The sequence below is a fragment of the Daphnia carinata genome, chromosome 5, assembly GCF_022539665.2.
Source record: "Daphnia carinata strain CSIRO-1 chromosome 5, CSIRO_AGI_Dcar_HiC_V3, whole genome shotgun sequence".
Classification (NCBI taxonomy): domain Eukaryota; kingdom Metazoa; phylum Arthropoda; class Branchiopoda; order Diplostraca; family Daphniidae; genus Daphnia; species Daphnia carinata.
In genome coordinates, this window is record NC_081335.1 from 2,541,611 (window position 1) to 2,553,879 (window position 12,269).

General features: G+C 39.7%; 3 protein-coding genes across 3 annotated transcripts; all 3 read left to right on the forward strand.

The window, feature by feature from the left end:
* The first annotated feature begins 1,535 nt into the window (after positions 1-1,535).
* LOC130695802 (dendritic cell-specific transmembrane protein-like) lies at positions 1,536-3,513 on the forward strand. Its single transcript, XM_057518853.2, has 2 exons — positions 1,536-2,377; positions 2,446-3,513. The coding sequence occupies exons 1-2, from the start codon at positions 1,592-1,594 to the stop codon at positions 3,511-3,513; spliced, it is 1,854 nt and encodes a 617-aa protein (XP_057374836.1). The 5' UTR covers positions 1,536-1,591.
* A 505-nt stretch (positions 3,514-4,018) lies between these two features.
* Positions 4,019-4,800, forward strand: LOC130696367 (uncharacterized). The gene is made up of 3 exons (XM_057519454.1): positions 4,019-4,254; positions 4,378-4,551; positions 4,642-4,800. Exons 1-3 carry the CDS (start codon positions 4,042-4,044, stop codon positions 4,771-4,773), a joined length of 519 nt encoding a protein of 172 aa, XP_057375437.1. The 5' UTR covers positions 4,019-4,041; the 3' UTR covers positions 4,774-4,800.
* A 2,321-nt stretch (positions 4,801-7,121) lies between these two features.
* On the forward strand, positions 7,122-10,732 carry LOC130696353 (inter-alpha-trypsin inhibitor heavy chain H4-like). The gene is made up of 12 exons (XM_057519434.2): positions 7,122-7,326; positions 7,388-7,566; positions 7,629-7,739; positions 7,806-7,920; positions 7,982-8,114; positions 8,180-8,352; positions 8,413-8,613; positions 8,675-9,586; positions 9,647-9,743; positions 9,812-10,107; positions 10,185-10,333; positions 10,406-10,732. Exons 1-12 carry the CDS (start codon positions 7,165-7,167, stop codon positions 10,542-10,544), a joined length of 2,667 nt encoding a protein of 888 aa, XP_057375417.1. The 5' UTR covers positions 7,122-7,164; the 3' UTR covers positions 10,545-10,732.
* Positions 10,733-12,269: the final 1,537 nt, after the last annotated feature.

The following is a 12,269-nucleotide window of genomic DNA, read 5'->3' on the forward strand; positions in this document are numbered from 1 at the left end:
CCGGTAACGAGACTCAACCTGAAACGAAAGAGAAGTATCCTGCTGAACCGCTAGAGTCGGATGGTGCAACTAAAGTGACTGCTAACGATCACGTAACACAACAAGCAGACGCAACTGCAGAGACCCATGACGAACAAGAAAAGATCACGGAAAGTGGTACAACTGGCAATGAAAAGCCGATAAAGAAAAACAAATTTCGGAACTTCATACGTAATATCCGCTCGTGGTTTACACCTAAACCAAAGAAAAGGGGCGCTGATAACGAAGCCACTGCAGCACAACTATAAACAACAAACGGCCGATTCAAACACTTGAAAAAGACGCCGCGCACACCACACCACCGCTTCAACGAATTTTGTGCATTGTTCAGAAAAGCCAACGAGTAGGGAACCCAGGTCGAAACGTGTTGAGAAAACGAGAACGAGCGGCAAAGGAAGTAAAGAAAAAGGACGTTTTATAACGGATTTAACTACTGCGGGGGAGGGGGAGTTTTTGAATGGCTTCGACATCATCTGCACAACAATGTCGATCATAGACTCTCATACCACGCCATATACTTTTGCGATTGATTCAAGTTAGGTTTAAGCTAGTTTTAAGTTTATTTTTAAGTTAGCTTAAGGCCTTGAATCGAATCGTGGGGTAGTGTTGAGCTTTTGGGGGTCTAGATCGACATTAACGTGGACGTGATGTCGAAAAGTTCGAAAACTCGTTCTCCCTTTAAAGAGTTAGGTCCTTTATGGCGCCTTTTCATTTACTTTGTTGCTTCTCGACTTGTTTTTTTTTTTGGTATCTTCGATTTGGGTATTTTTTCTCGACGTTATCTGGATAATTGACTCCTTCGTTGAATGCTGCTTCAAAGCCTACGTTTCCTTTCGATTTGCGTTCAAAACTTTCTACACTGGGTGATATTGGTGGGACGTGCTATCACAAACGACGATTAAATTTTTCAGACTTTGCAGACGTGCAATTCGAATTGTTTAAAAGTCGTGCATATGGTACCAGTGCTACCAAATCTCCCGAGCTTTGAAGAAAGTCTTTTTTCGCGAATTACGGTTTCGTAGGTCGTCAGTAAAATTCATGTCTGTTTCATGTAGTTTGTTTGTTTCTTTTCTGCATGGTATTTGTCGCAATTGTTTTTGAAATTCAAGGTTTCATGAAATACATATTAATTCTGTTTAATATTATCTGATTAGTATTTGATTTATTTTATATCACCTTACAATTCAAAATTTTCTTTCAGAATAAAACCTTATTTATGTAGCTGGATTATGCGAGCATTAAAGAATGCTTATAAGCGTATTAACCAGCTATAAGGAAACGTTAGACATTGTGAAGGCCGCGATCAACGCGGATGATGATAAATGTCAGGGTTAACCATCAACAGGAAAAAGCTTCGGATAGAATGACGCCTTTATTCCTGAACAGCATTCATGTTACGGAAACCGTTATTTATCATAACATACGGATCCAGTTGACGACCGAATCTCAAAAATTTGGTTTCACAACTCCATCCCGTTCGCAATACATAAAAGTTTATAGCCAAATAATAAAGCAGTTGAACTTTGGTCTTCATGTAGAACAGTTCAAAATAATGGAGGAACCCCCGAAAAGTCCATTTTCACTCGTTGTAATACCTCAAACGAAAGATGAGTCGTTCGAAAGGTCATCTCTCTCTGTGCCTTCCGAGACAATGTCCAATTGGCCATCCCTCCGCGGTCTCGTGACCGACTGGCAGGATCTTCTTGAACCGATGGGTGAGAACTCGGAAGATCCAGAAGATTTCGATTGGTCTGTTAGTTATTTCAAATCGACAAACAGTACCTGTATCATTCGGTTCCTCTACAGTGACACAAATAAGTTCCGCAATATTAAACTGATCTTGATCCTGATAGTCGGAATCCTGTACGGATTACTTGCCATGGCCATTGTTCATTTCTCTTTCTCCTTCCATTTGTGGATCGCAAGTGCGTTGGGCCTTATTGTGACCGTAGCCGTTACTGTACTACTGATATTCTCTTACAGCAGTCGTTGTATTTTTTCGCTGGTGGTACCTTCGCTCGGCACTAGGCAAGGAAAAACCATTTTAATTGCTCTACTGGTTACCCAGTTAATTGCTGGTCCACTCGGCAATTTAACGTACAATATGAAACAAAGTTCACAGTCATTGTCCTGTTATGGTAACATGACTGTCAATCAAACACAAGCCATCAAGGAAGGAATCAAAATGTCGATACACAATTTCAAACATAATTTTAGCTTGCATCACTTGAATCAAGTGAAAGAAGGCACTGAAGCTGTCGTAAGTATCGGCGAAGAAATATCATCGATTATTTGCCAAATTTTCGGTTGTGGCACTGCTGCCAAAGTCAAACAACAGGTGAGTTGTAGCATGGTTCATAACTGCCATCGTTCGTAAAGCTGATGCATATTTCTGTTTTAATAAAGGCAAAACAAACAGTGAAAGACGCTGTGAGTTACGATCAAATTAAAAACCAGATCGATAACGTCAATCAAACGATAAATCACGCCAAACAGCAACTGCACACAGCACACAACAACGTCAAAAATGAAATTAGAACCCAAATCGGCCAATTTTTTATTGTGGTCAGCATTGCCAAGTTGGCAACCATTTTCAGCCTGATCTATTTGCTTTTCTCGTGCTGGTTTTATTATCATCGATTCTTGAATATTCTTTCCTATGACAACGACTACGCAACAGAGTTACTAAAGCGATACGATCGCCATCGTAGTGAACTCGGTAGCCCTCCGCTTTTCCCGCTCAATCTTCGTGAAAAAGCGAAAATTATTGATTCTGTTTCTCTGTCCATGTCGCCTATTGAACGAAAAGCTCTTTTCATTTCTCTGGTCCTTTACTTGGTCCATTTCGTTATCACAGTCATTTTGTACGTGGCTGATTGGACCCTATATACTTTTATGGACATTGTCGTCCGAAATGTCAATCAAAGTAGCGGCTGGAACGAAACTACCACTTTTCGAGTGGACTCAGTCAATTTCGAATTAGCAGTACCATTTTTTTTCGATGCTAAACAATGCATGGCGATCCCTCGCAAGATATCCAATGACACTGTGATTGTTATTGTTGTTATTTACGTAATTTTAGCATTAGCCGTTCTATCGCAAGCGTATTGCCTTCGTCTCCGCCATTCCATCGTGGCCTATTTCTATCCGGAGAGGAATAGCCAGCGCGTCCAGTACTTGTACAATAAACTACTGAAGAAAAGGAAAAGACCAAAGATCACTTTAACCTTGCGAACACCTTCGCGCGGTCAAAGTGTCGCTAACATGGGCAAAATTCTTACAGAAAAAGGAGTTAAAAAGCGAACGTTTCGAGGTCTAGCGAAAACCCTGGGTTTGTTCCGACGCTACTGCGTCGTTTGTGGCCTTCCTGAAAATTCGGAATTCAAAAAATGTACCAAGTCTAATTGTTCTGGTGTCTATTGTCATTCGTGTTTTGACGACGTGAATAATGTCTGTCTGATTTGCCAAAGTTAATTACAGAAAACTATATCTTTCGTTATTGCACAAAACTAATTTTGTTTGGGAATTATTAACGTGAAATCGCAGTTGAATTCCATGCGTAATGTGGTGCGCAGTCTCAATCGTCAACAAATAATGAACGTTCCGGAAACTTGAGATATCAAACCAAACTAATGGGAAGGGTATCGTGACGCAGCAGCGATTACAACGAAAAAAGACTTGTGGTTACGAGCAGCGATAAACCTATATAGAATTTCTTGCATTAGAGCAATCATGTTAACCACGATTTTTCCTGTGGTTTACTTATTTATTATTATTATTTTTTTTTTAACTACGACTACTATATAGTACATCGGATTAAACTATGCTACGTGATTGGAAACACACCACGACTTGGACATTGAAACAAGAAATCAAGCGGTTCAAGGCATGATCATAAAATCTACCCAAGCCAGCCTTGTGTGAAAACGTTGATGAGCTTCGTGGACATTAACTAGCCAAAACATGCTCCCGATGATATCAGAGCATTTCTGACCGGAGCTGATGTATCGTTCTCTAGTCTCCGCAACATTTCATTCGTTTTCAGATTCGCGTCGTGTTACTTGGGCGCTTCCAAAAATGCTTGTTGTGTCAGTTATCTGTTGTGCGTTCCTAGTATTAAACGCAAATGCCTCACCAGTTCAAAACTACTTTGAACGACCATTGGCTTCCGCCAAAGAAGCCGGCCGAAGCAGTTCTGATCTAATTTTGCACGACGTATGTGATTGTCGTTTTTATTATTATTAAATTGAAAAACTATTAAAGACCCTTCCAGTTGATGGATTATTGTGCATTGTTGTGTTGGCATGCATTTTGTAAAATAACGTATGATTATTCAAGGCTAAGAAGAAGAATGACGAGTCTAAAACCAAACTCTTCTACATTGCCCCACGAGAAATGATTGAAAGTAATCTCGTTGAAACATCCAATGAGGATTTGGAGAACCAATTTTCCAGTGTTTTGTGTGAGGCTGGCAAATCCTCAGGATGGTTGCACTGTACCGACCCAAGTGGGGTAATGTTATTTTCATATCTTCAAGTCTAATCTTATTATCAACAATCTTTCCTGGGGATACATTGACGAACTTTGTATTTTTGTTTACAGGAAGTTGAACGATTTGAAGCAGAGAAAATTTGCCAAGCTCACGGTCAAACACTTTGGACGTATGCTCCAAAAACGTCATATCAACCAGATTACGTGTTCTGGATATGCTCCGTATCCCGCAAGCACCGATAAGACGTTTTATCTTTGTGCTAATGGCTGTTGTATCGCATATGACATGGAATTTTTAATAAAAATCTGCTTACAAAAAGACTGGAAATTTGGTATACATTAATATAATTTTGGATAAAGTAATTTGTCCTGTTCATGAGAAATGAGACACTGATTAGGCTAATAGTGATATTGCATTTGAAAAGTTGCTTTAGAGCTTCATGTTTTTATTTAAAAATAAATAACTAATGTATCGGTTGATAATACTTTGTAGCATGATATGATCTTTTTTTTACCTTGACCTTCTCTAAAACCTTTTTTTCCCTTTTCATAATTGCTTTCCGTTGCGAGAAATTTTGTTTTTCGTACCCTTACCTGCTTACCTATTAATGACTGCGACACGTGCGCTGTATTCCACTGCCAAATAGCGCAAGTTTTTAGGGTATGGGATAGCTTTTGCATACCCTTACTTCTTCCCATTAACACAATATAATATTTTCTCAAAAGAGAAAAAGTAGGTAGAGAAATGAATTAACCCAGCCTATTGTCCTTTTTTCCCCATTTCCACTGCCAAACGGTTAGTCTTTGACATACCGGTTCAGTTTGTGGCAATTTTGCATTTTGCACCTGACAGCAAATGCCGGAAAAAAAAAACTAAAAGCTACAGGGATTTTTTCCGTAAGTACCGCATAAGATAATTTTTCAACTGTTAATTTTAGTCCACAGTTTGTCAATAGAAACCAACTCGCTTTAGTTAATCATGTTTTTGTACCAGTTCGCATTGTATATATAATAGCCTTTGTCAGCTTTCCTTCTGCCGTAATCGTCTAGTGGTTAGGACCCTACGTTGTGGAAACAACGTACAACAGATCCGTAGTAACCCAGGTTCGAATCCTGGTTACGGCACAAAATTTTTTTTCCTATTCAAATTAATGCTTTCCTAACATTATTATTAAGGGGTTTAGTTGGGACGTTAAATCACATCCAACTACCTTTTACGGGTAGATATGGACAACGTTTAAAAATTTCAGTTTACGCAACAATTATGTTAATGCAGGGAATAATTGTCAATGTTTATGAATTTAAATAGTTTTTGTCTTATTCCTGCGTCACCAAAGTGTATCAAATTAATGTGGAGAACCGAAAGGGAATTGAAAATGACGATACATTTTCGTTGGGTCCCAGTCAAGGCGTAGTACTAAATGAGTTTCAGTAGTTATCAATTTCAGCCGTAATCGTCTAGTGGTTAGGACCCTACGTTGTGGAAACACAACGTATACAAAACCGTAGTAACCCAGGTTCGAATCCTGGTTACGGCAACGTATTTTTTTCGTATTAAAGGTGACAAGTTTTGCTTTAAAAGCCTCGGGTACTAACAGCGTGATAGCAGTCTTTTGTGATCAGTTCTTTGTTGAATTGAAAAATACTAACTATGAAATTAATAGTGTGAGTACAATTTTCCATTAGCTTTCCTTTTCTTAATTTTTGGTACACTGGTACAACGTAATTCACAAGGAATAAACATGATGATAAAGCTAAAACTCGCTCTGACTTTCCCTTTACCTTCAGAAATGACCTGCTCCAAGTCATGAAACGATTTGTTTGTGTAAAACGCGAATTTTTTTCTTTAGTTCGTTTACCCGATATAATCTCTTCGTACACAACAAAAAAGAATTCAAGTTCATTACTATCAACAATCGCCAAGATCACTAGTGGCCATCACCCCGTACCGTAGTTTTTGGTAACTTGCCACATGCGATTGCAGTAGAACATGAGTATGTTCACGATTGAAGGAATCCGGTTTCCCGTTTTTATTTGGCTTCACAAACTGTTGAGGTCCGTTTACAAGCTGGCAACGTTATCCAGCTTCCTTTAAAAAAATAATAATAGCGTTATCATATACTACGTCGAGTATACGTTTTAAGTTTTGAAAGATAGACTAGACATAGTCAAGGTGAATTTGAGGACTAGCAAGAACACATAAACGTGGCCTTCGGAGAGTTCTTTGACGTTGAAATTCAATAAAGAATTCAAGATACGCCTTTTTTTACTGCACATGTTTTAATAACGTGAACTTCAAATACTTCCCTCTGCTGTTGCTACACGTAATTCTTTATTAGCTCTTCATGTGCTTGCTTTCCCATCCACGACATAACTTAAGTCTTAAAAATATTGCTCGTGAATCGAATAATCAATCACGGAGTGCCGTTCATTGGGGAAAACCGTAATCACAGTTCTAACCACATGTTGTGAGTCCTCCATTTTGCTTGAAGGTAAAAAAACGTAAATAAAGAAGTAAATAAAAAAAAGGTACAAACAAACGTGACTCATGTTGACTATAAATTGCGTGCCTTTCCCGTGAAGGTCTGCAGAGAACCATCCACTGCGGGACGAGCAATAACGCCAACCAAAAAGATGGCAAAAACATTTCGCCTATCGTCTCGATTGACACGGTATCTGTTCATTTTCCAATTATGGTTGATATTGGCCAGTGCGTCACCGACCAATAAAGGATGGCTTGTTCGACGTGATGTCGAAGAGTTGATTGAGAGAACTAGTGAATTCGATCAGCCAAAGGTAAGGCAAGGATTGAAGAATAAATACTTTTAAAATACAAAAATCAAATACGTTTTTACAGGAGCAAAATATCGAAAATGACCTACCACGAATTTATTTCATGGAGATTGTGTCGGATATCCGGCTGCGTTATGCCTCGACAAAAGTCACGTCAAAAGTTGCCAACCCTGCTGACAAAGCGCAGGAAGCCACTTTTCATGTTGTTCTACCAGAAACAGCTTTCATTTCCAGCTTCTTGATGTAAGTATCATTTTTAAATTTATGAATTAAACAGATATTTTAAATATTTTAGCGCATATTAGGGAGATTGACGGGAAGGTGTACAAAGCGAGTGTAAAAGAAAAAGAAGAAGCACAAACAGAGTACCAGAATGCTGTGGATGCGGGACTATCAGCTGCCCAAGTGACTGCAAAGTAAGTAAATTTACCAGAACTGTGAAAAAATTAGTTAAAAACTTAATTCTTCAAACGATAACGCAGTGCCCGTGATGCCAATCAGTTTACTGTGTCGGTAAATGTTGAACCGCAGGCGAAAATGCTTTTTAACTTGACGTACGAGGAGTTATTGACCAGACGCAGAGGAATTTATGAGCAGGTAGAATTTTTTTCATTTGGTAAGCAACGTGCAATAAAGGAAATTTTTCGCTTACAAAAAGGTCATTCACGTTAGCCCCGGTTCAATTGTCCCACAAATGAGCGTTCGAGTCAACATTTTTGAGACACTACCCATCAACAAAATCACAGTGCCTCAGCTGCGCGGCAACGATATCGAACAAAGTCAAGACTTGAGTAAGAATTTGTTTAGCAATATTGTTGTGGCTCTGATTTCTACGTCCCATGTAACATTTGTACAGGTGAAAACGAAGTAGCCAAGATTATCCGCACAAACGAAACGGTTGTGAGCGTCGTTTACGAGCCGACAGAGACGCAGCAAATCCAATCTTCAAAGGATGGACTGCAGGGTCAATTTGTCGTTCAGTACGATGTGGATCGTTCGTCCATTGAAAGAAAAGGCGGCGAAATTCACGTATGTTTTTTAGTCTGAGAACTCCAAAGATATTTACCTCCTTTGTCAATTCAAACATAGGTGGTGGATGGCTACTTTGTCCACTTTTTTGCACCAAGTACTTTGCCGGCCCTTCCTAAACACGTCATCTTCGTGCTGGACACAAGTGGATCAATGGCAGGAACGAGAATTGAGCAAACGAAACAGGCCATGAACTCCATCCTGGATCAGTTGAGAGAAGACGATCTCTTTAGTGTCGTAGAATTCTCAACAAGCGTCGCGGTAGGTTTCATATTTGAATTCAGTAAAAACATTGATCAATAACTTATATTTTTGAATTAAGGAATGGGATTTAAGAAAACCATACAAAGGGCTTGAACCTTACTACTACAATGTTCAATTGGAGGAAACAACAGAAGTTTCGCAGAACACGACACAATTGGAAGAAAGTTTTGGCCTTCATGATGATATTTTTGCGTATCCTGTAACGGAACGTTCCATCAAAAGAGCAAAGGAATTTGTCAAAACCATGGACGTTACTTCCTCAACCAATATTAACGATGCCCTTTTGCTTGCGCTGAAAAACAGCCAATCCGTTCAGTCACGACTTCGCCTCACGCCAATCATCATTTTCTTGACGGACGGTGAGCCCACGTCGGGTGTTGTTGACAAAACAGAAATTCTTGCCAACGTCAGGAAGGGAAACAGTGACGACGTGGTGAGCATTTTCAGTTTGGCCTTTGGTACGGGCACAGATTACGATTTCTTGACGAAAATTTCGAGTCAAAATCGTGGATTTGCACGCAAAATTTACGAAGCTGCAGATGCCACCCTCCAGCTCAAAGGATTCTTTGATGAAGTGGCATCACCTCTACTCAACAATGTTCGCTTTGTTTATAACAAAGATGGTCCCGTGCATGATGTCACTGAGACCAACGTCCCCAACTTCTTCAAGGGCACAGAATTCGTAGTGGCCGGTCGGATCGACCCGGATTCAAAACTGAGTGCATCTATCACTGGAACAGGAGCAAGTGGATCCTTTTTATTCCCTGACATTCATCCACTGGACGACCACATTGTATTACCCATTCCTAACAACAGCGTTGCAGAAACCGTACCCGCTAAAAAGAGCTTTTCGTTGGAAAAGATTTGGGCGTACATGACGATCCAGGATATGCTAAAGAAACGTCAAATCGTAGATGATGCCAAATCTATTGCCGAATTCAATGGCAAAGCTCTCAATCTCTCTATTACGGTAAGTTTTCATGTATTAATTTATATCATCGGGTACTAAATGTCCTTTACGCTGGTACAGTACGGTTTTGTTACGCCCTTGACATCATTGGTAGTCGTGAAACCGAATAGTACTGCTGCTACGGCTGATGTCCGTCCCGCAGACGGTGGAAGTTCCGGTGTGTTATTGCACTTATATTTCTGACGAATATAGAAAAATAACAGTTTCTATCCAAATGGCAATTAGGTTTTCATTCAGCTGCCTTCTTTGCTGCTGCACCGCCGTATTATCAGGTCGGTGCTATTCCGCCTTATCTCGCCCCAGAAGGTTTGCCGTTGGTGGAGTTATTGCCTGGATTTGAAAGCCACGAGGAGTTTACCACGACGGACGCTGAGTTGACAACAGAATCAACATCGCTCCTGCAATATAATACGTCGCCGTTTTCTGCTGACGAATGGATCACCAGTTTTGAGCACAACGCTACTCATGTCAAAATGCCAACCAGCAATGACACACTTGAACTGCTGTGGCAAGATGAACTGGTAAGATCTGTTATGGATTACTCAATGATTCAGGTCGTTAGAGGCAATTAATAATGATGGTTTGAACAACGATGCAGCCTGATACCGCGTACGGCTCGTGTTACGCAGATGGTGTCCACAATGTCGTTTGTAAATCAATTTGGAAGTGTTCGCGTTTCATGCCGGGATCCAGATCTCTCGCTGGACCTGTTTTAAATGCCGATTCCGCATGTGTAATCGAAAATAAGTGAGTTTTAATCCGCCTCATTTTATCCGTCTGGTATTCGGCCAATTTAATCATTAACGTTTGGCTTTCCAGGTACGTCGGTATCTGTTGCCATTTGGGTTCTACGTTCTCTGATCCAGTCTTTACAGAAACTACCCTGACGTCAGAGTATGTAACCGATATTGCTCTTAATGGCGATGATGTCGTAACTGCTACTGACCTTGTCCTGTGATACGAGAGGTGTTTTCATATGAACAACAAAACGCTTTTTATACAACGTTATTAATTAACTTGATATTCGTTACGTTTTTTTTGTTATGTCCCAATGTATAGCGAGGACGTTTTTCCACTGTTATGCTACTTCAATCATTTCTGTATTCGTAAAGGAAGAATAATCCATTAAAATGCTTGAATCTGTAATGCTCACAAATATGTACTTTATTTCTGAAAAAATTGGAAGTGAAATACTGTTCAAGGTTTGTAACGGAGATTTAAGGATTCATGTAATAAGCTGATGGATCTAGCAAAGTAAGCCGTTTACACTGCAATATTATTCTAATTGGATAATTTTGTATACGATGTAGTAACATCTGCCTCACCTGTAGCTTTTATCGCACAACAAACTTAGCTAGAAGCTACACCTGGAGCAACCCTCGAAGCATAGAACGTCCGTGCAATTATGACCCGCCTTCTTTATGAATCTATCCGCTCATTTCGACTCTTGTGTTCCTGCCAAAAGGTAGGCAACACGTAAACGAATTAATCGTTGTATACCCATTGGAAATATTTGAGAGAAAAAGGCACGACATTTGAAAACAGAGATATGGCATAAGGCTGTCTGTGGCGCTGAATAGCATCGTTAAAAGCTAAAGTTGGCACAGAGCAAAGGGTTGACAACCCTTAGCGATAGAAAATAAGGAAGAGATTGAGAACGGTAAAGAAGGATGGGCACTCAAACTGATTTCATTACCATACCCTGTTTGTCTGGAAATTTCGAGAAGGAAAGGTAGACAATTGATGCGTTGTCCACCCCTTGGCATACAGCTGCAAAAAGGCATTTGAAAAAGAAGAAAACTTTGCCTGTAGGTTATGAAGACGATGCAAATAGAGTTGAACGTTCGTAGTGGGTTCCATTTATGGGTGAACATTTTTTCGAAGTACTCAGCTTTTGTTGAGATAATTGTATCGTGAATATCAATCATTTGTGAGCTCTCTTTGAACACCGCCTGGTTAAGTGGTTATGTGCTACGCTTTTGGGTAATCGTCCATCTTTATTGGTAAGCTTTTTTTGAGATTAGAATTCTGTCGTGTACAAGTGATTGCATTAGCGTTAGTTTACGTGGATCATACCCTTCGTTTGGTTTTCGATTAAGCTATAAAAACAGTCATGAACTGATGGTCCCGGCAAGAAAAAACAACATTAATTTATCGTGTTGTGAGAAAGAACAGCCTTTTGGGCTCAAATTTTAGACTTGTTTTAGTTGTTTACTGATAAAACTTAACCTACAAGTGGTACAACCAAAATGCTAACTCAGTTCAAACGAATGGGGCTTCCCCAGCTTTTTCTGTTATTGCAACACGTTCGGGATTTCCAGAGATCAACGTGACCTGAAAAGTGTTGGAAAATGCTCGCTTGCTAAATACGGACTTCTTCCAAAAAAGTTCTAATTTTGAACTGTACTGAAAATGGAAACACAACTAGCTAAGGCAATACTTGTTTCAAAAGAAAATAAATCCCTTGAACGAACGCTGCTAGTCATGTTACTAACGGACAATATTTAAGTTGAGATGGAAAACCGAAAGGATAGGGAAGGGTGTTACTTGATTTTTACTACGTGTGGATATAAGGAATAAAATTGCGAAAACGTGACCAAGGCTTTCGGCTCAAAAGATTTAAAAATAACACTCGAATTACAGTGGTTGCTTTAGTGCTTTATTCACAGCCAAGGTGATCTTG

Excerpts from the sequence above, each read along its gene's own strand:
- LOC130696353 (XM_057519434.2), top strand. The coding sequence starts at position 7,165 with ATGGCAAAAACATTTCGCCTATCGTCTCGATTGACACGGTATCTGTTC. Across the intron at positions 7,921-7,981 it reads GCAGAGGAATTTATGAGCAG|GTCATTCACGTTAGCCCCGG; the intron begins GTAGAATTTTTT and ends GCTTACAAAAAG. Across the intron at positions 9,744-9,811 it reads CGCAGACGGTGGAAGTTCCG|GTTTTCATTCAGCTGCCTTC; the intron begins GTGTGTTATTGC and ends AATGGCAATTAG.
- LOC130696367 (XM_057519454.1), top strand. The coding sequence starts at position 4,042 with ATGTATCGTTCTCTAGTCTCCGCAACATTTCATTCGTTTTCAGATTCG. Across the intron at positions 4,255-4,377 it reads CTGATCTAATTTTGCACGAC|GCTAAGAAGAAGAATGACGA; the intron begins GTATGTGATTGT and ends TGATTATTCAAG. Across the intron at positions 4,552-4,641 it reads ACTGTACCGACCCAAGTGGG|GAAGTTGAACGATTTGAAGC; the intron begins GTAATGTTATTT and ends TTTTGTTTACAG.
- LOC130695802 (XM_057518853.2), top strand. The coding sequence starts at position 1,592 with ATGGAGGAACCCCCGAAAAGTCCATTTTCACTCGTTGTAATACCTCAA. Across the intron at positions 2,378-2,445 it reads CTGCCAAAGTCAAACAACAG|GCAAAACAAACAGTGAAAGA; the intron begins GTGAGTTGTAGC and ends GTTTTAATAAAG.